Source organism: Pseudochaenichthys georgianus, chromosome 16, assembly GCF_902827115.2.
Source record: "Pseudochaenichthys georgianus chromosome 16, fPseGeo1.2, whole genome shotgun sequence".
Lineage (NCBI taxonomy): Eukaryota > Metazoa > Chordata > Actinopteri > Perciformes > Channichthyidae > Pseudochaenichthys > Pseudochaenichthys georgianus.
The window spans coordinates 25,381,897-25,405,085 of record NC_047518.2 but is presented as its reverse complement, the minus strand read 5'-3'; the positions used below and the strand labels follow the sequence as shown (position 1 = coordinate 25,405,085).

At 38.7% G+C, this 23,189-nt stretch overlaps 4 protein-coding genes across 10 annotated transcripts; 1 reads left to right on the top strand and 3 right to left on the bottom strand.

Moving 5' to 3' along the window:
• Positions 1-147: 147 nt before the first annotated feature.
• LOC117460931 (serum paraoxonase/arylesterase 2-like) lies at positions 148-7,939 on the bottom strand. Its single transcript, XM_034102557.2, has 9 exons — positions 7,758-7,939; positions 7,559-7,629; positions 7,415-7,470; positions 5,150-5,312; positions 1,869-1,995; positions 1,503-1,706; positions 1,334-1,415; positions 787-915; positions 148-632 (listed from the first exon to the last, which is right to left on the bottom strand). The coding sequence occupies exons 1-9, from the start codon at positions 7,832-7,834 to the stop codon at positions 471-473; spliced, it is 1,071 nt and encodes a 356-aa protein (XP_033958448.1). The 5' UTR covers positions 7,835-7,939; the 3' UTR covers positions 148-470.
• A 958-nt stretch (positions 7,940-8,897) lies between these two features.
• LOC117460900 (casein kinase II subunit alpha-like) lies at positions 8,898-14,160 on the bottom strand. The gene is made up of 14 exons (XM_034102513.2): positions 14,070-14,160; positions 13,658-13,734; positions 13,360-13,488; positions 13,164-13,275; positions 12,961-13,062; positions 12,808-12,858; positions 12,661-12,720; positions 12,436-12,519; positions 12,199-12,309; positions 11,955-12,056; positions 11,261-11,361; positions 11,034-11,182; positions 10,791-10,880; positions 8,898-9,751 (listed from the first exon to the last, which is right to left on the bottom strand). The coding sequence occupies exons 3-14, from the start codon at positions 13,458-13,460 to the stop codon at positions 9,636-9,638; spliced, it is 1,179 nt and encodes a 392-aa protein (XP_033958404.1). The 5' UTR covers positions 13,461-13,488; positions 13,658-13,734; positions 14,070-14,160; the 3' UTR covers positions 8,898-9,635.
• On the top strand, positions 14,145-18,301 carry LOC117460901 (uncharacterized). 7 transcript variants are annotated; one of them, XM_034102519.2, is made up of 10 exons: positions 14,392-14,541; positions 15,747-15,871; positions 16,025-16,080; positions 16,387-16,434; positions 16,732-16,767; positions 16,951-17,019; positions 17,163-17,576; positions 17,672-17,710; positions 17,816-17,883; positions 18,061-18,301. In XM_034102519.2, exons 2-9 carry the CDS (start codon positions 15,864-15,866, stop codon positions 17,875-17,877), a joined length of 732 nt encoding a protein of 243 aa, XP_033958410.1. In that variant the 5' UTR covers positions 14,392-14,541; positions 15,747-15,863; the 3' UTR covers positions 17,878-17,883; positions 18,061-18,301. The 7 variants fall into 7 exon arrangements, 6 of the variants coding, with proteins under 6 accessions (XP_033958408.1, XP_033958406.1, XP_033958410.1 ...); XR_011644624.1 differs by having other exon boundaries at positions 17,672-17,883; XM_034102518.2 differs by having other exon boundaries at positions 17,816-18,301.
• A 139-nt stretch (positions 18,302-18,440) lies between these two features.
• Positions 18,441-19,587, bottom strand: tyrobp (transmembrane immune signaling adaptor TYROBP). The gene is made up of 5 exons (XM_034102520.2): positions 19,295-19,587; positions 19,171-19,191; positions 18,944-19,087; positions 18,779-18,849; positions 18,441-18,673 (listed from the first exon to the last, which is right to left on the bottom strand). The coding sequence occupies exons 1-5, from the start codon at positions 19,329-19,331 to the stop codon at positions 18,617-18,619; spliced, it is 330 nt and encodes a 109-aa protein (XP_033958411.1). The 5' UTR covers positions 19,332-19,587; the 3' UTR covers positions 18,441-18,616.
• Between the last annotated feature and the right edge of the window lie 3,602 nt (positions 19,588-23,189).

The following is a 23,189-nucleotide window of genomic DNA, read 5'->3' as shown; positions in this document are numbered from 1 at the left end:
GAAAATACTGTTTATTAACCATAATTTAATCTTACTGATTGATATACAGTGATTTTGTGTGCAGTACTTTGTCTGAAAACTGTGTTTCTTCACACTGCACATGTATTGAAGCACAAAGAAAACTAAAGTTGAAGCATGACTGTCGTATGGATTGTATTATTAATCTCTTTATTCAAATATACAAAACATTAACACATATATATGAAAGCAGTCGGTAACATTTGTGTGCAGTTAGGTGACCAGGGTTAAATATAATTTTCATGATAGAGAGGTAAGCAAATGTAAAAAAAAAAAAAAATACAATATATTGTTTTCCAAATACCTTTTCACGGTAATACGAGTATCTGGGACGTTCAGTAACTTTGGTTTTGTGTCTACTTTTAAACATGCTTACCCAGTGCTCATTGCTATACAATCATGTAAACACAATTAATACATCTTAGCTACATCTTAGCTAGTTGATCTTCAGCCTACTCAAAATCACAGCACAAGGTTTTATGGAAAACAGTTCCAATGAGCAACTTTTTCCCATAGATAGCTGCTACAGAGGAGCCCATGATCACATTGCCGTCGTCCTCGTACACGTGAGTCACCACTGGCTGATCTGAATGAATGTTCTTGATTTGAATGACCTGAATAAAACAAAATCATGAGATAGAAAGAAATTAAACGAGATGAATATGTGTGAATAGACGTATCTGCTGTTTAGGTAATGAGAGTATTTTTTTCTGTTCTTGTAATGTTGTCAGGCATAATGTACTTTCTAGTCAAAGTGAATGTACAAACCTCCGATCCAGGCGGGTCTGTTGGGTCAAACCTCAGAACTTTCATTGCATTAGGATGACAGCCTAACCACAGGTCACCAGTTACAGCGTCCACTTCTACGTTGTCACAAAGTGAACCCACAGCCACAGCCTGGTAGAGTATCATAGACAATGTTAGGATTAATGATGCATCTTGGTGTCATATATCCTTCAATAACTAATTTATCTTCAAATTTCCTTTTGGACTTCTCTCCTTTATTGTTTAGCATCAGTGTGCGTGGTTTTATGCAGCTCTTAAATCATGTTACATGAAGAATCATTTGTATATCTGACTCCTGTTACTTGTATTTCAAAGTAAAGACAGTTTAAATGAAAATCTGTTGGTGGCCCTAATACATTCTGAATGTACTATGAACTAGAGCTGACCATTCATTGCAATTAGCATTGCTGTTTGATTTGTCAACATTTTTACTAAAAACTAAAGCACAAGTGTCTTGGTCTAATAATAGCAAAAACAAATAGTGTTTGATGATAATAATTTATCAGTGGGAAAAACTTTAATGTTTTACCTTCACTTGGACCAATGCATTGTCTTCTTTCCGCTCCAACACGTGCACATTGTGATCTAATAGATCTACCACATATACATGCCTACAAATAAAACATAATATTAAAGTAAGAAAGCAAGCCATTGAAAGCATGAATGACCAAATGCATAGCCCAGGATATAAGTCTTACCTTTTGTCTGGTGAGATATTAACACCATTTGCAAAGTAATATCCCTCAGAGACCACTTTCACTTCCTCAGGACTGTAGTACACAACATTAGTCCAGGGCTGAAGAAGAAGAGTCTCCACCAAAGTTTTAAGTAATTCATTGGTAAAGTAGTGATCATTGGTCGCATAGAAGCTTTCCACTCCCAATGCCACAATATCGTTTACACTTGAAAAGAAAATCAGAACAGAATTTAGTTTTTAAATATACAATAATTCATAACGTTTTTAAAAATAACTGTTATAATAACTAAGGATAGTTTGACAAATGTTTTTGCATAATGACCTCATCTATATATTCAGTACATTTTTAGTGCAGTTCATGTCATACCTGTGGAGAAGCTCATGTTGTATGGTTTTCAGATGCACCAGTGAGTGGTCGTCCCTGACAAAGTGGAATATTTCTACTTGACTGTTGTGTTCAGGATGATTAACGACAAACAGGTATATTGCGTCATCTGATGAGAAACAAGAAAGCATTGTAAATAAAAAGCAGGCAACCAAACGTAAAAGTGTGAGTGAGTATGTGTGTAAAAGTAGAGGGACAAGCATGGCTTAAGACTACCCTTATTTTAGAAATGAATCAAAGGGGTGTAACGGTATCCGTATTCGTCCCGTACCGTCACGGTTCGGCACATGCATTCACACGGCGAATACGCCTTTTTTTACGAGTGGGAAACAAATCTATCACTCAGGGCAGTATTACACTATATATAATCCAGGGGGCGGTATTGCGCCTAAAAGCCAGCCGCCCGTAATTAACAAATAAAGAACAAGAACAAAACACAACAAAACGAACACAATACATGAAGAAGAAGAAAAGTTAGTAGCTATGGCGAGTTCACACAACACACAGGAGCTAGAATACCCACCTGCTTCTTTTAAATCAGGGGGGTATACTACGAAGCAGGATTTTCGCTTAGCCGGCTAAATTCAGGGGAAACTCCGGCTTTCCGGTCCTATGAAGCTGGTTCTCTTTTTAGCAGGCTAGATCTCCATGGTAACTTATGCTTAGCGGCTAACCTGGTCGGGACCAGGTTAGGTTGCAGGCTAAGAGCTCAACTCAGTGAAAGCACTGCCTGCTGACCAATCAGAGCTCAGTGTGCGGAGTTTAAAGCGATCAAGTCATATTACAGGAGAAAGGAAATACAGAAAAGCTGCCGTTGCAGGAAAGACGGCCGGCAAAAATCACCGACTGTGTGAACGTGAACATTAATAGAATATCACCTCCATCTTCAGAGCCATCTGACTATTATAACATTAGCGTTAAGAAAGCTTACTTAAATATCTGCCACGACATAAGTAATCGGATCAGAGTACATTAAGTACAGTCCGCGGCATATCACTTCATAATGTATCATATCTCTCCTTATCTGACTTTTCATTCAGGAAGTATGACGCTGCGCTGTCAGTACGCTTCTCCATGTTTGTGATTGGTCGAATGCTCCAAATACCACCCCTTTCATGTGAACGCGCACCTAACTAGATAGGACACGGCTGGCTTGAGCGATCCACTTGATAACCCGTGTCGTAGGACCGTTTAGCGAGAGCGCGTATGTTTTGGATTAGGCCAACCGGCTAACTCAAACATATCCAGGTTAGGTTGAACCAGCTTCGTAGTACAGGCCCCTGGTCCCGACCAGGTTAGCCGCTAAGCATAAGTTACCATGGAGATCTAGCCTGCTAAAAAGAGAACCAGCTTCGTAGGACCGGAAAGCCGGAGTTTCCCCTGAATTTAGCCGGCTAAGCGGAAAATCCTGCTTCGTAGTATACCCCCCAGGTTAGGTTGCAGGCTAAGAGCTCAACTCAGTGAAAGCACTGCCTGCTGACCAATCAGAGCTCAGTGTGCGGAGTTAAAAGCGATCAAGTCATATTACAGGAGAAAGGAAATACAGAAAAGCTGCGGATGCAGGAAAGACGGCCGGCAAAAATCACCGACTGTGTGAACGTGAACATGAATAGAATATCACCTCCCATCTTCAGAGCAATCTGACTATTATAACATTAGCGTTAAGAAAGCGTACTTAAATATCTGCCACAACATAAGTAACCGGATCAGAGTAACATTAAGTACAGTCCGCGGCATATCACTTCATAATGTATCATATCTCTCCTTATCTGAGTCAGCTGAGCCGTATCTGGCCGTGCAACGGGGCAGTGATATCATAAACCTGTTAATGTATGCATTCAAACACTTTTTCTGTTATCAGCTGTATTCACCTTGCAGGTGCAGCGATGTGGCTTTTATCCTGGATAAAGTGTTTAAGTCATGGATGTTTAAAGTTTAACTTCTTCATATGTCTAATATTATAGTTGACTTTTCATTCAGGAAGTATGACGCTGCGCTGTCACTATGCTTCTCCATGTTTGTGATTGGTCGAATGCTCCAAATACCACCCCTTTCATGTGAACGCGCACCTAACTAGATAGGCCACGGCTGGCTTGAGCGATCCACTTGATAACCAGCGTTGTAGGACCGTTTAGCGAGCGCGTATGTTTTGGATTAGGCCAACCGGCTAACTCAAACATATCCAGGTTAGGTTGAACCAGCTTCGTAGTACAGGTCCCTGGTGTGTGGGAACATTTCGGGTTCCCTGTGGACTACAACAATGATGCGGTGCGAGGACGAGGACGGTGTGTCGGCGTTGTTCGACAGCTGTGCGGTATGCTAGTGGTAACACGTCAAACATGCTCAATCACATCCGAGTCAGTCTCAGTCCTCAGCGAGAGGGTTTTCTCGACGGCATGTGACATAGTTACCGCCAACAGATCTGCCCTCACTACTGACAACATAGACAAACTCATCTTTTTGAAGAAAAACTTGAAAATAGAGTAAAGCTTGAGTACCTTTATTTAGGCATAATGGCCTCACACACATTACACATGTTAGACATTGCTCCTAAAGGTACAGATTTTATTTTGTTTTATATTTATTTTATATTTTGACAACAGGAGATGTTATACAGTTCTGTATTGCCTTTTATTGATTGTGATTGAAACACTTTCTTATTATTTATTTTAATATTTTCTTTTTAGTTTTATAGCTTATTTAACCTTGTTGTTTAACATCAGCCATTATAAATAATATGGCCATCTGAGTGTGTGTGTTACCGTTTGTGGTTTGTTTTTAACTGTGTAATACAGTTAATGATTCCAAATGTTAGAGTTCCTTATTTTCATACCAAAACTTGCACTACTGTTAAAAATAAATAACAGCAAAACAAATTATGCATTTGGGACTTTTTTTTGCTTTTCCTTGTTGTACCGAACCCGTACCGAACCGTGACCCCCAAACCGAGGTATGAACCGAACCGTGACTTCTGTGAACCGTTACACCCCTAAGAATCACATCTCTAGATATTCCTTACAAATCACAACATCAAGCAACTAAATACAAATCTGTTCTTTGTAGTTTTTCAGTCAGCTGAACTGTACTTATTTTACTATCTTAAAATGTATTTAAAAGTGTGCTATTAATGTGTACCTGTTGATAATATGAATGTTGTTGAATCTGGATTCAAAGACAGTAGAAAGCGACCGTTTGCCCTTAAGGGACTTTCTTATAGAGACTTGTTTGTGTGGCAAGTGTACAATCACACATAGTGCTTTTACCACTGGGATCGGTGTATAAACTGATGCCATGAGGGTTGAATGACTCCAGATCAAAGTTTCTTGGCATGCGCAGCTCCACTGGTTTCATCCGATGATTTGTCATATCAAGAAAGAAGATCTTTCCTGTCACATCTGTGGATGGAAGTCCGGGATACTTCAGGCCCTTGAAATATATATATATACAAATATGATATTATGCACAGTGTTGGAAAAGGTGAAAAAGTCCAGCTTCGGGTCACATTTTAAGGCCTAACTCTTATATAAAAATAGTTTGTCCTAAATAACAAATGTCTGCAGTTTAAGAAATGCTAGCCATGTATCCTATATTTAAGAGAATCCCTGATAGAGCAGGTGATTGTTATTGAAAGTGTGATGGGAAAAATACTGCATTGCTTCACTGCTTTGTCCTTGTGTAGCCATGGCTCACCAGTGTAATGATTCGGTTTGTTTGTGTGGGTAAACTCAATATGAACTAACTTTTTTTTGTCATTGTGAATTGAATATCTTTGAGTTGTCTTTAAACAACTCTCCTGTTATCCACACCAGTCTGGTTTCAAGGCAGGTCACTCAACAGAAACTGCCCTCCTCGCTGTCTCTGAGGAACTGCACACGGCTAAAGCAGCCTCCCTCTCCTCTGTCATCATCCTTCTGGACCTGTCTGCTGCATTCGACACGGTGAACCATCAGATCCTCCTTCACACTCTCCAAAAACTTGGAGTTTCAGGCTCTGCACATTCCCTCCTCACCTCATACCTCAAAGACCGTACCTACAGGGTAACTTGGAGAGGGTCCGAGTCCGACCCTTGTCAATTAACTACAGGGGTCCCTCAGGGCTCTGTTCTTGGTCCCCTCCTCTTCTCCTTGTACACAAACTCGCTCGGATCAGTCATTAGCTCGCATGGTTTTTCATACCATTGCTACGCTGACGACACCCAATTAATTCTGTCCTTTCCCCGCTCAGAGACCCAGGTCGTCGCACGCATCTCTGCTTGTCTAGTGGACATCTCTCAGTGGATGTCTGCTCACCACCTCAAGCTCAACCTTGACAAGACTGAACTGCTTTTCCTTCCGGGAAAAGATTGTCCCACTCTTGACCTGACAATCAACATCGGCACCTCTATTGTTTCCCCCACTCAGACTGCAAGGAATCTGGGTGTGACCATAACAAACTGTCCTTCACTGCAAACATCGCTGCTACAACCGCTGCTCCAGATACACTCTTTACAACATCAGGAGGATACGTCCCCACCTGACCAAGAAAGCGACGCAGGTTCTGGTCCAGGCTCTCGTCATCTCACACCTAGACTACTGCAACTCCCTCCTGGCTGGTCTACCTGCATGTGCCATCCGACCTCTGCAGCTCATCCTGAATGCAGCGGCTCGCCTGGTCTTCAACCTTCCTAAATTCTCCCACACCACACCGCTCCTCCGTCCTTCACTGGCTTCCAGTAACTGCTAGAATCCACTTCAAGACAATGGTACTTGCGTACCATGCTGAGAATGGATCGGGCCCTTCCTACATCCAGGATATGGTTAAACTGTACACCCCAGCACGTGCACTCCGCTCTGCATCGGCCAAACAGCTCGCTGCACCCGCACTGCGAGGGGGACCCAAGTTCCCATCACCAAAATGGTGGAATGAGCTCCCCATTGACATCAGGACAGAGCAGATAGCTTGCACATCTTCCGGCGCAGACTGAAAACTCATCTCTTTGGACTCCACTTCGAGTGATAGAATTATTAACAAAGCACTTATATACTAATAAAGGACTGGCTTATCTAAAGCCAGGTGAGTAGCAGTTGAAATATTTTAGCTCTATGAAACCTGATGTACTTATATGATTCTGTTTTCTTCAAGTTTGTATTTTGTTGGTCGAACGCACTTATTGTAAGTCGCTTTGGATAAAAGCGTCAGCTAAATGCAATGTAATGTAATTATGGGCTGTTGAGTAGACAAATTGCAAACCAACTCTTCGAGACTGTGATGGAAATGTTTCACGATATCCTTACATTTTATAGACTTAATTAACAATGTATATATGATTCGAGGATAAGTTTGGCATTTTAATCACTTATGAAAATAATGGTGTGTTGCATCACGAATAACAATGCATTTCATGGAGGCTATTAAAAAGCTTGAACATTTGACATTAAAACAATAAGATTATGTCCCACGTGTTAACAGTTCTGATGACTGACATTTTGTTAGAGTCTGGTCAGAGGGCTTTTTTGTTGACAAGGCTGCTGTGTAATTCACATACTTACACTGCTGATAAACGCCAGCCCGTCCCCAGTGATCGTTATATCCTCTGAGCCATGATCTGAAAGTAAAGTACCGAGAGTTGCACCGTTAACTTTTGCTTATTTTTGTATAAAAAATGTGCTACATTTTCTTATGGCATAACTTACTTATATGTTTAAGTAAGACACAGTTGGGGAGGTGCTTTTGGGCCAACTCCCTTGAAGCGAAGGCCCTTGTCCTGCAATGTTATAAAGCAAACGTTAGCCTTGGTCAGGTGGTAAATAAAAACTGTGTTTGCATGATGCATGAAACATCGTAACAAACTCCGAAACATTTCGATATTAACGGAGTTGCTTTGCATTGTACCTTAGGTTTAGGATCCTCTGTCCGAGCACCAACGCTAAGGCAGCTATTACAATCGAGATAAAACCTAGCTTACCCATTTTGGAAAAACGTTATACAAACTTTAAAATGCCACACCACTGTCCCACTATTGCAGCACCCGAAGCGTGTCACAACTGGAGCAACTGATGCTGCCTTCACTGACTATTGGAAATATGTGTCTCCATCTTACATATAGTTAATATACGTTACATTCACATTAATACATTGGCATTTGAAAAGGTATTGCGCAGCTGCAGGGGAGATGTAGCCTTGTGGTATCTCTTTATTCATAAGATAGAGTGCAGGAAATGTCAAAGGAAATAATTCATCCAAAGCACTTGAACAAGAGAAGTTTGTAGTGTCTGCATTTCCAACACTATAAAAGCACCGGAATTGCCGAATGTTTGAATCTAACTACTTCCGTTGCCAAAGTGCTGCTAAAACAGCTTTAGATAAAATATTATAAAACATGTTTTGTGTGATCAGTTTTCATATGCTGTGTTTAGTTTGAGTCTTGTACCATGTGGGATAGCACATGCAATTATGTCCTTGTGAATGAGTGAATCTGTTTTTACCTGCAAAGTTGTAACAACTGACATTTGACCTCTTGACCTCAGGTCCTTCTGCAAAGATAATAGCTGGAGTCATCTACTGAATGTATGATTTGTGTTTTTGCCAAACATCTTCAACTCAGATCGGTTTTATAGGTCCTGCCTTTTTTTCTTCCTAAAATGATCTAAGCACATACTCACAAGTTGGCCAGCACTTGACAGACACAGACTAAGCTCCAAATTGGTTTCATTGCAGTCGTTTCTTTTTAAAAGAGCTTTGTAAAAAAATAAAAAAATATGATCCTTTCATATTTCAAAAGAAAAAGGTACAAGTGATTAAGGACAAATGCATTGCAGTCATTTTGTTTCAATTTAAAGGTATGAACATGTAAATGGTTGCGAAATTAACTATGAATAAACTTTCTCCAAGTAATTTGGTGCCAACATTGTTTCATTGTCATAAAGTAAATGTGTCTTATTGGGATACACTGACTACACTGCTCTGCTTTTAATTCACTCAATGTGACCAGTCACCAGACGGTATACTCAATAACATGTAGTGTCTGCAAGCCCTGTTTAAATTGTTTATTTTTGAAGTTGTTTTTGTAGGTGATGACTCCTCCCAACATAAAACAAAAAGTTACAAAATTGTCTATGTAATCAAAATCATGTGTAAGAGACTTCATAAAAAACAAACATGAACACATACATACACATATAGAAGTGAAAGTAACATAAAATTGGCAAACTATTGACCCTGTGATACTCAGCATTGGGTGCATGCAACCTGACAGTAACTGTAGAATATCTACAAAAGTCCAATTAAAGAATTATAGCATCTAACAACTTCAAAACACCAACAACTCCTGCACATTACATCGTGTGCAACCAGCTAGCACTGATAGGTGGGGCACACCAGATTCCCGACTCTTGTTTTGTGAAGTCTTGTCAAGGTTCACAGTGTAATACAGCAGGATCCCCATCAAACAGTTTCAAGCAAGACTGTATATTTGGAACATACAAAATAAATTTTATTATCCATTCTCTTCATGTCTACATCTTATTAGAGTTTCTAGACAATGGCATTGTCAAATAACACACCCAAATTAATTCTAATAATCCTGACAGGTGCAACAATACATTTCTGTCAAGTCCAGGTGTCAAAATATAACTGAATGTGAAAAGCAATTTTTAAATCTTCTTCTTTGTTATTTTTCAACATAAAAAGGGGAGCCGTGGCCCTGGGCCGCAGTGAGAGCTAGGCAGGACATGGCCATGAGCACACATTAACATGGGAGAGGAAGTGGCTTCAGGGTTGAGCCCCGGTGGCTGCAGGGACTTGTGTGGCCAGGGTGTTGGGAGCAGAGATGACGGGAGATCCAGCAATGTTAGCCAGTGGCTGTGAAGAGGACATTGAGGTGATTCCTAGGAGACACAGCGGGCTCATTAATCATTTAGTAATGGTTTACACATATATATATATATATATGACATCTCAAGTTAGAGATAAAACATTGATTGAAGTCAAAGAAACTGTCAGATTGTGAAGTAACATTTCATAAAACATGTACATTTCCTTGGCTGCAAAGAGTTTTTTCCCTCATTTGAAGAAAGATGATAGTTTTAGCTTATTATGCTACTTTCAATCATCTAAATGCATAAGGACAACTTAAACTATTAGTCAATGGACAGAAACATGATACTAACTACTGTGGTGGAAATCAGATAAAGTCATTCAACAAATTGTCTTTATAAGTTTATTTAGAAGAAAAAAAAATGGGGTTCAATCACTCAATTCTGAAGTGAATTGCACCAAGCATGAGTCGCCACACATTATATTGTAGAATAATTCAGCCTTGTGACTCCTTGAGAGAACAGGCGAAGATAAGTTGGCTTGATTTGATAATGGAAACACTACAAGGTGATAAACAGAACTAGTTTGAGCTGGCAAAAACAAAGAAACAATTGGTGGGTCACTTCATCTGCAAATAGCTTATAAAGAGAAACAGAGCATGGATCATATACAAATCAGATCATCTTAAAGTCAGATGATCGGGTTTTTCCTGTTGTTGATTGGACAGACAGTTGGTACTTTGTTTCAAATGAATTCCTCAGTTATTACATTTCCATTATTACATATTCTCAGTACATTAGCATTATACTATTTAACAGTTTTCAACCTCTTGAATGTGGAAAATTCCTGCTTTACTCTGTTTCATATCATATAAAACTAAATATGATTGGGATTTTGGATGACAAAACATGGCATTAAAAGATGGACTTTAGAAAGTGGGATGTTTATTTTTCTCTATTTTTGATCAAATGATAAATTACAAAATAATCAATTAAATATATCGATAATGGAAATAATCCTCAATTGCAGCCATACTTATATGAGTTATAACTTAACCTATATAGACAGATTATGAGAATTATTTGTGTTTTCCTGTGCAGTATTACTTACCAGCCATCATACTTGAGGAGCTGACTGGTGTTGAGCTTGCAGCCATCCCTCCAGGAGTGGCCCCTCTTCCCTGATCTTTAACGATGGGATCTGTGAAGAAAAAGTGGATTTGAGTGCCTCATGAACCACAAACACGTGTTGACACATGAAGCCACTTAATGTAGTACGCTCAGATTTTGAGACAATTTACTCAAGCAAGACATGAAGAGATGGTAATAAAAAATAGATGGGAAATAAACGTACAGAAGTAGGGGTGATCCATGGCCTCTCTAGCCGTGAGGCGGGCTTGATGGTCGTAGCGCAGCAATTTGTCCAGGAAGTCGAGAGCCTCCGTGCTGACCAGGTGCTGGTTCTCGCTGTGCACAAACCTCTCCCATCTTTTGCGGGAGTGTCTGTAGAGAAAAAACCAAGGGATTAAGTGCTAATTGATGTTGATACTTTGCCACGGTCAAACAGCTCCAATGTTTTACCTTCCAAGAATGTCATTGAACCGTGGGTCCAATTCAATGTTGTACTTGTCAATGTAGTCGTACAGGTCCTCAGTGCCGAGTACCTTTGCGATCCGCACCAGCTGCAAGTTAGAAGAGGCATCATTTAACATTAGAAGTAGGCATTTGGTAAATCCTTTGAAGGGCATTAAGGTGCATGGAATCCATTGCAGTTTATAGTGTACTGTACTAGTGTGAAGGTGGTGGGTTTGTATGGAGCGATACATGATGTCAATAAAGAGGTGATTAATGGAGACTAATCCTATAGGAATAAAGACCTTGCTAAATTGACAATGAGCATGTTTCATTAAATATCTTTACAGTTTGATCAAATGTATTTATTAAGGGCAACTTTATAATTATTTAAGTTGTATAGGAATTTTGAATATATATACACATACACCTAATAAAGGGCAATAATTACAATTGTACAGTTACATCTCTGAGCACAGTTTTGAAGTTGTACAAGATAATTAGTTCAGTTAATCTAATATTAAATCAACAGTCGATTGTTTATCAGTAGAACATAAACACTATTTCAACCAGTGTCATACAGTTTTACTCTGTGAAACTGATATAACAGTTTGTATTATTCAATGATGAAAGAAATACAGACACTGGTCTCTTTAGGTCACAGATGTATGAACATATACAAAAAATACCTTATTCTACATACCTGATCGTAGTTGTCATGACCGTGGAAGAAAGGCTCCTTTCTGAAGATCATGCTGGCGAGCATGCAACCCAAACTCCACATGTCCAAGCTGTAGTCATACATCTATAAATAAGATAAAGAGTTAAAATGTTTGAACTGACTCCATGGCTGCATTTAACAAAAGTAAAAAACACTTGTCTCTTCTTTAATACTTTAAATTGTCATTTTGACAAACTACGTGCATAGAACAGTGTCGGGGGCTTACCTGGTAGTCTACCAACAGTTCAGGTCCTTTGAAGTACCTGGATGCCACTCTGACGTTGTATTCCTGGTTTGGGTGGTAGAATTCTGCCAAACCCCAATCGATTAGGCGGAGCTTGAGGATTATAAAAAACAATAAACGTGAATATATATTTCATTCTTTTTAAGCGTTTAGCCGGTGACACCGTAAAGAAGACGAAACATGATCAGAATAAAAAATGGTCAGCATGTGAGACAATACCTTTCTGTGTTCGTGATCAATCATTACATTATGTGGCTTGACATCTCTGTGCATAATCCCCATACTGTGGCAGTAATCCAGAGCCTTTCAGAGAAAAAGAAGAAGGAGATATACTTTGAGAATAAATACTTAATGTTAAACTGATATAACGTTTCTGGCAATTTGCAAACAACTAAGGCAGTCCATAAAATTGAGGGGAAACTAAGTGCAAAAGTCGTTTATTACCTTTAGGATTTCGTACATGTAGAACCGTATGTCAAAGTCAGATAGGGTTTGATACAATTGCTGTAAAAAAAAAGAAGATGTATGAGCCATTTAAAAACAAAAATAATAATAATATTAGCATATCTAAAATTATGCACTGGGTTTTACCTTGAAATCTGTGTTGTTCACATGTTCAAAGACCAGAGCAGGGGTTCGGGACTGAAAGGACAAAGAGAAATAAATGTATGCATTAAAACCTTGTACCTACAGTATTATACATGTACTAAATTGTTACATTGCAAAAAGGGAGATCAAAATTACCACAGGATCCTTGACGATATCTAACAGTGAGATGATATTTGGGCCACCCCTCAGATTCTCCAGGATCTTTATTTCTCTCTTAATTTTCTTTTTTTTGACCGGCTGTGAACAAAGATAATCTTGTTAGTAAATTAACTAGAGGTGATAAATATTACAACTATGACCGTTAAATTATCAGGATACTCAATTGATTATTTCCATACCTTCAGTATTTTGACGACCACTTTTTCATTGTTTGTGATGTTTATGGCTTCAAATACTTCACTATATTTGCCTCTCCCTAGTTTTCTGACTAGCTGATAGTCGTCTTGGTTCCTAAAAAAAACAAAAACACGATCAACAACGATGACATGGCTTACCTAACAAAGCAAAACAACTAACTATTTCCCTTTGACTTACCCCCATTCAACAACATGGGACTCATAGTCCCAATATTCCCTAGGTCTCTGTGTGTTTACATCAGGGTAAACTCGAGAGCGGCTTGGGACAGGGCCAGACATATTCTACACAGGATCTTCTCTTAATCTCCTAAAATAAAATAGATAATGTAAAAAAAATGTTGTTACATATAATCACAGATTCCGTATACAACAGATCAAGCCAATTAAATAACATTTCGTCTACTGTATAGCACTCGAGAACATCCTATAACTACACAAAGGTGATAAGGTACTTTAATTATAAGGCAACACGATACCTGGGAGGTTCCCTCCAGGATGATGGTGATAGATGAATTGAAACAGGAGCAGTTGAGATGCCTTTATGGTAAGAAAGCTACAAGGGCACACATATAAAAACAGACCATTAGCATTCTACAGTCAAACCAATAATACAAACAAATATTAAGTATTTAAACTGAGAAATGCTAATCAAAGCAAACAGATACATATCAATATTTTAATTAACATGAAAATGTTTCCCCTCCAGTTTCACAGGATGTTGATTTGAGTTTCAAATGAAACTGCAGATGTTTCATGTGAAAGGCAATAGGTAGTTAATGAAAATACAACAAATGCTATTTTAATAACACAGGTATAACAGGTGTATTGAGAATATATATTATTATACATGTTAGTGTCCAAATAATGTTGCATATGAAATATAGAGACCTGAATGTTAAATGGGGGCATCCAACCAGTCTAATCAGGAGGTACAGGGCTCAATACAGTCATCACTGGGGGCTACACCAAGGCAGTATCTCCTGATGAAAAAAAGACAGAAAGTAGGTTGATTAAAATCAATGCTGTCAATTAAGCAAACACGAACAAACTGTGAGCTATCTATGTATGCCAGCCAATCAGCTCGTAGGGCTACATTAGATTAATGGGTTTAATAAAGTAATCTAATCGAAAAATGGTTACTCCGGTATATATTCAGTTGTAGCTAGTTCGCCCGCTAAATAGTTTAATGAAAAGGTGAGTGGACGCAGAAACCCTCTGTGGCCCAGGGCCTGTACAAGTGCAGTGAAGCTAGCTGCTAGCTCTTAGGCAACCGGGCAGCTGGTCGGGCTGCTAGCGAGTTAGCATTAGCTCGCCAACAGCAGAGGGAAAAGCCGGTTGGAAAGTCACAACTATATTGCGGGTAAATTATGGGACTATAACGGAAATAGTTGAACGCCACGCGTCCAAAAAGGTCAAATAATCATTATAGCGGCTATTATTGACGTACAGCTAAACAACCAGCCTCGAGAAATATATTTCCTAAAGCTAGAAAGTGCTAAGCTAACAGGCTAGGGGAGTGAATAGCCTGCTGGCTGGCGAGGCAACTGACTGACAACGCCTTGAAAAAACCTCCTAAAAACACCGTGATCGAGCAGTAAAAGGGCACCGCGGCTGTGTTACATGTTCACAGCTTTTCGACACGTATAAAATACTCAAAAGCAGTTCCCTACCTACGACAATTTGTGGTTAAATAACACGATTACCTCTCAGCGTTGTTGGGACGTCAATATGGCGATGCTTGGGATCAAGAGCTTAGTGCGAACAGCCTTTCCCGCAGAGGGCGCTCTCCCTTTTTTCTCTTTCATGGGGGAGACTGTAGCACCCTCTGCCACCAACAGGTCTGATAGAGGCAGAAACTTTTATCTGCATGCGTCTGTAGGCATGCAGATGATTCGGCCACATCTCAAATGTTTAGTCAGTGGATCTGATTTGTATAGCCACACGAAGTGTTAATTTCCACTCGCAACATGCGCCATTAACCTCCTTTCTGGCCCTGCAAAGATTGTTAGGGGCAGTCAGATATGATTCAGCATGGTTAATATAGTAGTTTAGTTGAGAAGCCTGGAGCACGAGCAGGCATACACACAAGACTGCAATTCAAATAATTGTGTAACTCACTGCTTTTAATCACTGCGATATTGTGCTCTCCATGTCAGGATGTTTCTATCAAGAGGCAATTCTATGGACTGATGCTCAGTCAAGGGCTTGGGCCTGTTTTTGAAAAGCTCTTTGTTTGGGTTCACTGTTCAAATGGACAATGGTAAAACAGTGATGGAAAACAATGCATGTTGTGTGGCATCATTTAAAAGGCTACCTCAGTCATAGAAAAAGCCTGGGGCATTTTCCTGAAGAACCCACCAGTAATCAACACATAATGGAGCGAAAGACGACTCCATGAGTTTGAATGTTGAGAACATTTGTTTCCTTCTTGATTTGAGATAATGAGATAATGGACCCCCTGTAAATTATTTCTGTAGCCAAATTGTTACTTCTCTGCCTGGAAGTCATGCGCTGTTAGACAAACAGAAAAAGTCTTTGACTACTATATCTGTTACATCTTTTTAGCATCTACAATTAACTTGGAGTGGAGACCTATTAAAAGTAAAAATTCAGGATAAGCGGTAGTTCAAAACAGTACTCTTGCCGACAAACAGTGGATACAGCTGAGGACCAAAGTCAACAATGAAGCAGTAAGTTGTTTTTTTTACAATATAATTAATGTATTTTTCATCAAATCTGTCAATGAAATATATTTCAATTACCAGCTGAAATTGACATAGCTATACAAATCCACATAAACATGTATTTCAACCTTGAATTGATTGCAGTCTTATTCGTTTCAGCTTAATGTGTCTACTTCTTCCATTTGCAACTATGGTGCTTACTGCCCCAATCAGAGGTAAACCAACCTGAATGGAGAACAAATTACCTCGTTTTTTGTTTATATCACTTTTGTAAACATTTCAGATTGCTTAAACAGGACGTCAGAATGATAGATGTTGTATCTTTCTTTCTCTCTTTTGAAACGCGAAGAGAAAAAGGGTTAAGCAATCTATATGGTGAGATTACTTGTGTCGACTATACTGTTTGTTCTTTTTTACGAGCAAAATAGTCAGATTACTGCTTTTTGAAACAAGATAAATAGCTACTTATACTACTGTTGCAAAAATGATATTCAATAACTTGTTCATTATTCTTCTCATAGATACACTTGGCACAACTACCGAAAAGGCCATTCCTGCAAATACAACAGGTGTGTGATTCAAAATGTTGCTTTCAGGTACAATCAGATAGTTAGTTTCAGTTTTAAAACAGGAAGGCCTTGTCTCACCAGATCCTCAAAGTACTTTTTGTTCCCTATCGTAAATGCGAGTTTCAAAGACCAGGTCGCAAAAGACACAAAAACCGAACAGAGACATATGGTATTTGTGAAGCTTTGTCATTGAGATATATCTTCAGGTTGTACTGCAGCAAGCACCTTTGACACTATTTGGTTGTTAGCATAAAAACACCCTGGTGATTATAATCTTGTTTTGTTTCATGTTTGCAGAATACCCTACACCTAAGAACGAGCAAGAGTCTGAAGGTACATGTTTTACCTTTTTGTTGATGAAAGAAATACACAGTAAAGTACAGTTATTAGCACTATATACAGTATATGTGTATTTATAAGTACGTTTGTTTTAAACGTGGTATTACACATGCCTCATATGTAAATACGACGCAGCTCCTGATTATTGGAACTTGTCACATCTTTATTTTTACATAGCTGCAAACTCAGTCACAGAAAGGTCTGAGGCTAAATCTACAGCGAATTATGGCAGCAATGGATTTACAGGTATGTGCATGGGCTTCCCAATGTCTGTTGTTTGTTTTACTCTATATATATAATTAAGATGTAACAATAAAAGGAATCATGAATCTTGAATGTTATGTACACAATTACGCAGAAGTTGTAGCAATAACTTTGACTCTTCCCAGATGCATTAAAAGGCCTTGACAGTGATGTGACCAAGTATCCCAAAGCTGAGGAGAAATATGCAGCACCATCGGGGGATAAAACCCATGTGGGTTCAATGGATCTGAGCAGCGTGCCGGTTCAGGGGAGCAGGGAACAAAGTGGGCCACACGAGAAACAAAAAGCAAGCGGTGAGGAAGGAGTGATGGTGGAGGCTCAGGAGGTTGAACATTTGTCAGGAAAACCAGTTGTTTGTTTGAGTAAAGACAGGGTGACTGGTAGTGTCCAAAGAAAGGCAACACCAGGAAGAGTTCATGGGTTGAATGGGATGCTGGCTCCAGGCCCAGACAGAGTGCCGCTGGATTGGGATAGTTTGGAGTACTACCACAATGGCAGACCTGCTCCAGTGGGCATCAGAGGAGATCCAGACTATGATGGTAAGACCCTGCGCTTATTGAACAAGATGTGTTTTTCCAAGAATTATCCTCTGAACAATTAAAGGGTGAACAATTGTTTTTTAATATTCCTACAGAATCCAGAGAGTTTATGAGCCATGAAATGTATCCAATAGGTAAGAGGAGTTTTCTTCCACAAGTGAATATTGTAAAAACATTGTTTATAACTGATATATACAGAGCTTTCATGAAAGAATGGTAATTTCTTACGTATGCTTTAGTTCCTCCAGAGCAGAGCCACAGTACCTTCGCTGTTCCAGCAAAGATCAGAGCCACCGTATGATCAGAGGTGTGTTTGCAATGCATTTTAATGAGACAAATGCATTTAATTTAGTATGTCATCCCTGTCTAATTATTAGACATTTGTTTTTTATAGATCCTGCTTTGTCATTCTGGTATGTATTGTTGAATACCAATTGTTTTTCTCTATTTTTCCTGATTCTATTTCTTCCTCATAATGAGTCAGGGGCTGCCATCTGTTGAGTCATAGGAGGCGGACTGGCTGTTTCCCAATTCGGCGGCTTTTTCATCTAAATGTAGATGTTTTTCCTTCTTTTTTTCTTAAATAAATAAACAGGTTTAAAAAAACAAAACGTGTTAGACTTACTAGAAACTGGTTAAAACTGCTACAGCATGATATTTGGTTGAAGATTGTAGTTTACATTTTAAATCTAAATGTACTGAACATGTGTCTTTTGTCAGATCTCTGTATTTGTTAACTGTCATGTGAAGATGTGAATATAATCGTGGGAAATACAGAATAAAAGAACAAGTACATAATGCATCTTAATTATTTTCTTGTTTTTAAAATGTAGTTTAATTTACAATTGGTTAAATAGAAAATATATAATTTGAAGACAGCTTAAGATTTACAAAAAAGCAAAACAACATTATTAAATCATGCAAAACATATAAATGTAACGATTGTTATTACATATAATGCTGCTGGAGTTTAAGGAAACAAGAGGAGTGTTTTCCAGTTATAGCTAAGGCATTGCTGTTTTTTTTATAGTTCCTTTGTTTCATTTCCTAAACTGCTGAAGATCGCTGTACACATCTGATTGGATTCCATGTAACTCCTACAGAAAAGTCAAAACAATTCATTATGTAAACACAAATGATATGTAGATATAACACAGTTTAAGTTTCTTTAAGGCTTACATGATGAAATAGTTCTGCTTTACCTGGTAGGGAGATTCTGTGAGTTCTGTTGCCATTTTCTTTGAAACTGATGATGTTGGTGGATTTTTTTTTCCTGTTGAAGAGGGTCATGTTACTGCCCGTCTGCCATGTAATACCATGGAGCATACTCAAAAATAAGCAGCAATACACATAAAGATAGTGCTCACCATCACGAGAATCCCACTTCCTCCTTTTCTTGATATGAGTTGCAAAGCAGAACACAGAAATCATGATGAAGATGGTCAAGAGGATGTCAGAGGCGATAATGCCAATTACAGTGCCCATATTTATCAGGTAACAAGAACCACAATCTGTAAAAAGGGCAAAGACATAGAGTTGTAACATACAATCAAAATACAACAACAGAGGCAAATGTTTAAAGCTTTAAAGGTACCTTGCTGTCCTTCAGTGGATCCTGAAAGACAGAAAGTTATTTAAACGTTACTTAATAACAACAATGCCTGTGCCTTAATTGCTTCATTATTCACTGTTAAAAACTAATTAAGAACACCACTCACCAAAATATGAACCCACAATACAAAGGGCGTCAGACATCTTCTTTATTTTGGTTTCTGGCAAGAGAGCAAATGAGCGATTGAGGGCCAGCGGTCCTACAGCTCTCTTTCGAAGGGCTGTGTCGATGCACCCATAAACAAAAAGCCAGAGGAGGTGTCATGAACAACGGTCCTGACTCGCAGCGGTGTGGGGTTTATCAGCATGTGACTGCATATACAGGAGGAGGAGGGAGTCCTCTGTGAGAAGAGGAAGCGGCTGTTTCTCTGTTTTGTCACTTATGTGAGGCTGGCAGGTGTAATACATAAAATCAGCAATTCTTCCACTGTCACATTTGATTGAAGATTCAGGCCTTCTTTTTGACTTTTTAAGAGTTTGTTAATTATATAAATTAATGTTCGCAAGAGATGCCAAGATAAGGAGCTGAATTAGGTCAGTTTCACACACCTGTAGTTTCTGCTGAAATGCATATGATCATATCACCAAATAAAGCACTTCCTGCATGACCTGTGGTTCACAACAGCGGGCGGTTGGCCACAGTCACTGCTACCTAGTCTGTGAGCCAGTGTTAAACCACACGTTTATCTCCAATGCTGATGTCCTCTCAGCGAAATGAAAGTACTTTCATTGCTTCTTTTATGTTACAGTTGTCCGAATATTTCAAATGGTTAATGCATTGAACAAATACTTAAAATACTCAACAGAAGTAGTAGGCTTACATTATAAAACAATAGGATATATAAGATTATTAAAACTATTTACATTTCTCGGCTAGGTGACCCAATTACAAAAACACCAATCAAAATAATCCATATCGTTTTTTAAATTTAGAAATAATAGTAAAAGAGGACTTATGTGATTTTTTAAAGTTATAAATATCTTGCAGCAGCAAAACCAATTGGACCCTTTTCACTCTCTTCATCTTGATCTTATATTAAAGCGTACATAATAATATAATAATACCATTATTGTAAAAATGTGTTGAGTGGTTTTATTATGCTTGATTAATAATATAGTAATACTTACAAATGGGTCACAAACCCTAGCTTAGAACAGCTTTTGTTTTGCCAGGCTGTGAAAGATGCCTCCTTCTCTTTTTCAAACAGGACATTTAATTATATTTTTTGCTCGTTATTTCCTAAAAAAAGATTCCTCCTTACAGTTGTTTGATCTTCCGGAAAAGAGCTGTAAATCAGCTAGAAGAAAAATCGACTCATTAACATTTATAATCAAAAACAGGATTGAAAATTGTTAACACCTTAATAATCTTTAATGACCTTCATGAAAATGAACGAGTCACCTGCCAGATGTTTAATAAACTGGCTACCAAAAAGCATTTTTAATATAATATAATATGTCAAAACATAATTAGCTGGACTTGAACCAGTGACCTTGTTCTTATACAGACAGAGTGTTGGATGCCCCCAGGTGAGGGCTGAAATACTTTAGTTTATTATCACTTAGTGAGGTGCAATTGCTGGATTTCAAAGGGAGATTAACTGAACTGTTCTTGTTGCCATCCACAAGAAAGTGGATAAAAAATGAATGCATGGTCCCAGAATCGAACCTTGAGGCACTCCACGGACCATTGCCGCTGATGACAGAACATGAGACAAGTGTTTATTTTTTCCTCAAAATTAGAATTAAAGTTGACAATAGTGTCTAAATAAAATGAAATGGTATCAAAAGATGCCCTGAAGTCCAATCATACAGAACCAGGTCAGCCAACGTTGAGCAATAGCAAGCTGAGGGAAATTCCTCATGCACAACAACCCTGCAACAACTTTCAAAATGTTTTGAAAGAATTAAGTGGTTTGGCTTTTAACCACACAATCCTATTCTATGGCTGTTATTCTTGTGGTTATTTAAGAGTGATTCCACGGCATAAACTAAACCATTGTGAACCTACAGAGGAGGTAGGTCAGACTGATATTTCAAAGATATTAAATTGGCTTTGGTCAACATGACCACATTATCACCTTCAACAACACACAGCTCAACTCAACAGCATTCATGCAGGATCTAATCAGGTGTCCTGTTAGTCACACTGCTCAAATGTCACTTTGGTACAAAAGATGAGAATAATTTGTGAGTATAAATGAAGCTGACAAACAGAAAACACCATGTTACTAAGTAAACACGTACAAAGGCACACTGCTATTATTTATTAGACTTAAAGGTGGGGTAGGCAAGTTTCAGAAACCGCCTCGAGATACACTTTTTGTTATATTCCATAGAATGCTCTTAACATCCCGATAGCAATGAACATCTTGCTAGTGCTTTGACAAAAGATCCATACAAAAATTTCATCTGTAGAAGCCGTAGTATTGTAAAAAGTACAGCTGGCTAAACGGATTGGATGGCCTACCTGCCTGTCTCATTGGTCATGTGCGCGTTCGTGTATGTTGGAGGAGGGGCTCTAAATCTAAGTGGCAGATTTTCTCCGGTTGTGTATTTTCAAATTCTAGCGATCTCGAGCCGGTTTCTCAAACTTACCTACCCCACCTTTAACAAAAATGCTCTTCCTGTGTTTTATTTCATGTACTCATGTACTGATGTGCAGAATTATTATATTATCAGCATTCATTTTAATGCATTATCCATTTGGTGGCTTGTACGATTCTATGAAGGTAGATATGGTGCAAAATGCGATAGCGTGTAAAACCTCATGTGAGCACTTGCAGAAAAAAAATCTGAGCTTGTGTGCATACATTTACACTTGTATAAAATATCCACGTAACTGTGAACCTAATTTGAAGTCACAGAAAAAAAAAAGTGTTGCAGCTTGTAGAAAAAAAATGAACTTAGTGATGAAATGTTCACTTGCAGAAAAATACATATTTTTTAAATATATTTTCCATTACAACTGCAACTTGGTTATTACAACCTCTCAAATCAGTCATTACAACTTGACGAATCTGCTCTGTGGCAGTATAAATCGACGAATCTGCGGTCTTGACTTTTGCTACACTTCTTGCGATAAATGTGTCGCAAAAGTAATTTTCACCTGTAGATGTGGGGGGAGGGAGGGGGGTTGGAGCGAAGGGGCGGAGCTATCAGAACGACAAGGCTTGGGTCAGTCCAGCTGGGTCAGTCACACAGTCACAGCCACAGTCAGGTCGGTCGAACCGGATGACTGTGGGGCTAACGGTTCGCTAACGGTTCGTGTCGCTACCGCTGATATGGCGCGTCAATCAACGGTAAGTTTTGCCCATTACTTGCCCAGTATTACTTTGAATATTATTATTGTGATTGAGGATTAAATCCGGTTTGAAGACCACCATTTTATATTGTGCAGTTTAGCGGCAACATAACGTCAATTAGCCAGCTAACGCTAGCTTTGTTGCGTTTATGCTAGCTAAACAAGTAGTGGTTGTAGTCTACAGCAGTAATTAATATAGTATAGCCTACTGCTTTGGCACTAACGGTTGATAACCGTTTATGAAAAATAAAACCAATTGAACAGTAATGACAAGTGTTATAATTGTCTTGGGCTCAAATTATCCATGCTATTTTCTATTTAGAACGAAGACTTCAGAATCTTAAAATCCCTTCACGTTTGTATGCAATTGTGCTAAATTCAACTCTGGAATCAAGCAAATATTAATATGTTTGCATGACATTAGTTATTTATATTTTGATATCACTTAATTATACGTTTAATACATCTAAGTCAAGCTAAGGTACATGTGATGGTAGCTAGTTAGTACTCTTACCTTAGGCCTCCTCCAAACAGCATAATAACCATAAGAAAAATGTAAAAAATCTTTTTTTTTTAAGTGAAACATCCGGGGCTTTTCAGAAAACATCCGGGGCTTGAGCCCAAGTAGCCACCCCCTAGCGCCGCCACTGATCTACAAGCTGATGCTGACAGCCCCGCTCCTGCCGCCCGCTTGCAGC

What these genes read in the sequence shown, in the direction of transcription:
- LOC117460931 (XM_034102557.2), bottom strand. Translation starts at nt 7,834, where the DNA reads ATGGGTAAGCTAGGTTTTATCTCGATTGTAATAGCTGCCTTAGCGTTG. An exon ending in AATATCTCACCAGACAAAAG is followed by an intron (nt 1,416 to 1,502) that starts GTAAGACTTATA and finishes TTTTATTTGTAG; the next exon opens with GCATGTATATGTGGTAGATC. An exon ending in ATGCATTGGTCCAAGTGAAG is followed by an intron (nt 916 to 1,333) that starts GTAAAACATTAA and finishes ATACTCTACCAG; the next exon opens with GCTGTGGCTGTGGGTTCACT.
- LOC117460900 (XM_034102513.2), bottom strand. Translation starts at nt 13,460, where the DNA reads ATGTCTGGCCCTGTCCCAAGCCGCTCTCGAGTTTACCCTGATGTAAAC. An exon ending in GTCATGACAACTACGATCAG is followed by an intron (nt 11,362 to 11,954) that starts GTATGTAGAATA and finishes TCTAACTTGCAG; the next exon opens with CTGGTGCGGATCGCAAAGGT. An exon ending in TTCAATGACATTCTTGGAAG is followed by an intron (nt 11,183 to 11,260) that starts GTAAAACATTGG and finishes TTTTCTCTACAG; the next exon opens with ACACTCCCGCAAAAGATGGG.
- LOC117460901 (XM_034102517.2), top strand. An exon ending in GCTTACTGCCCCAATCAGAG is followed by an intron (nt 16,081 to 16,386) that starts GTAAACCAACCT and finishes TTCTTCTCATAG; the next exon opens with ATACACTTGGCACAACTACC. An exon ending in TGGCAGCAATGGATTTACAG is followed by an intron (nt 17,020 to 17,162) that starts GTATGTGCATGG and finishes GACTCTTCCCAG; the next exon opens with ATGCATTAAAAGGCCTTGAC.
- tyrobp (XM_034102520.2), bottom strand. Translation starts at nt 19,331, where the DNA reads ATGTCTGACGCCCTTTGTATTGTGGGTTCATATTTTG. An exon ending in ATCCACTGAAGGACAGCAAG is followed by an intron (nt 19,088 to 19,170) that starts GTACCTTTAAAG and finishes CCCTTTTTACAG; the next exon opens with ATTGTGGTTCTTGTTACCTG. An exon ending in GAAGTGGGATTCTCGTGATG is followed by an intron (nt 18,850 to 18,943) that starts GTGAGCACTATC and finishes CCTCTTCAACAG; the next exon opens with GAAAAAAAAATCCACCAACA.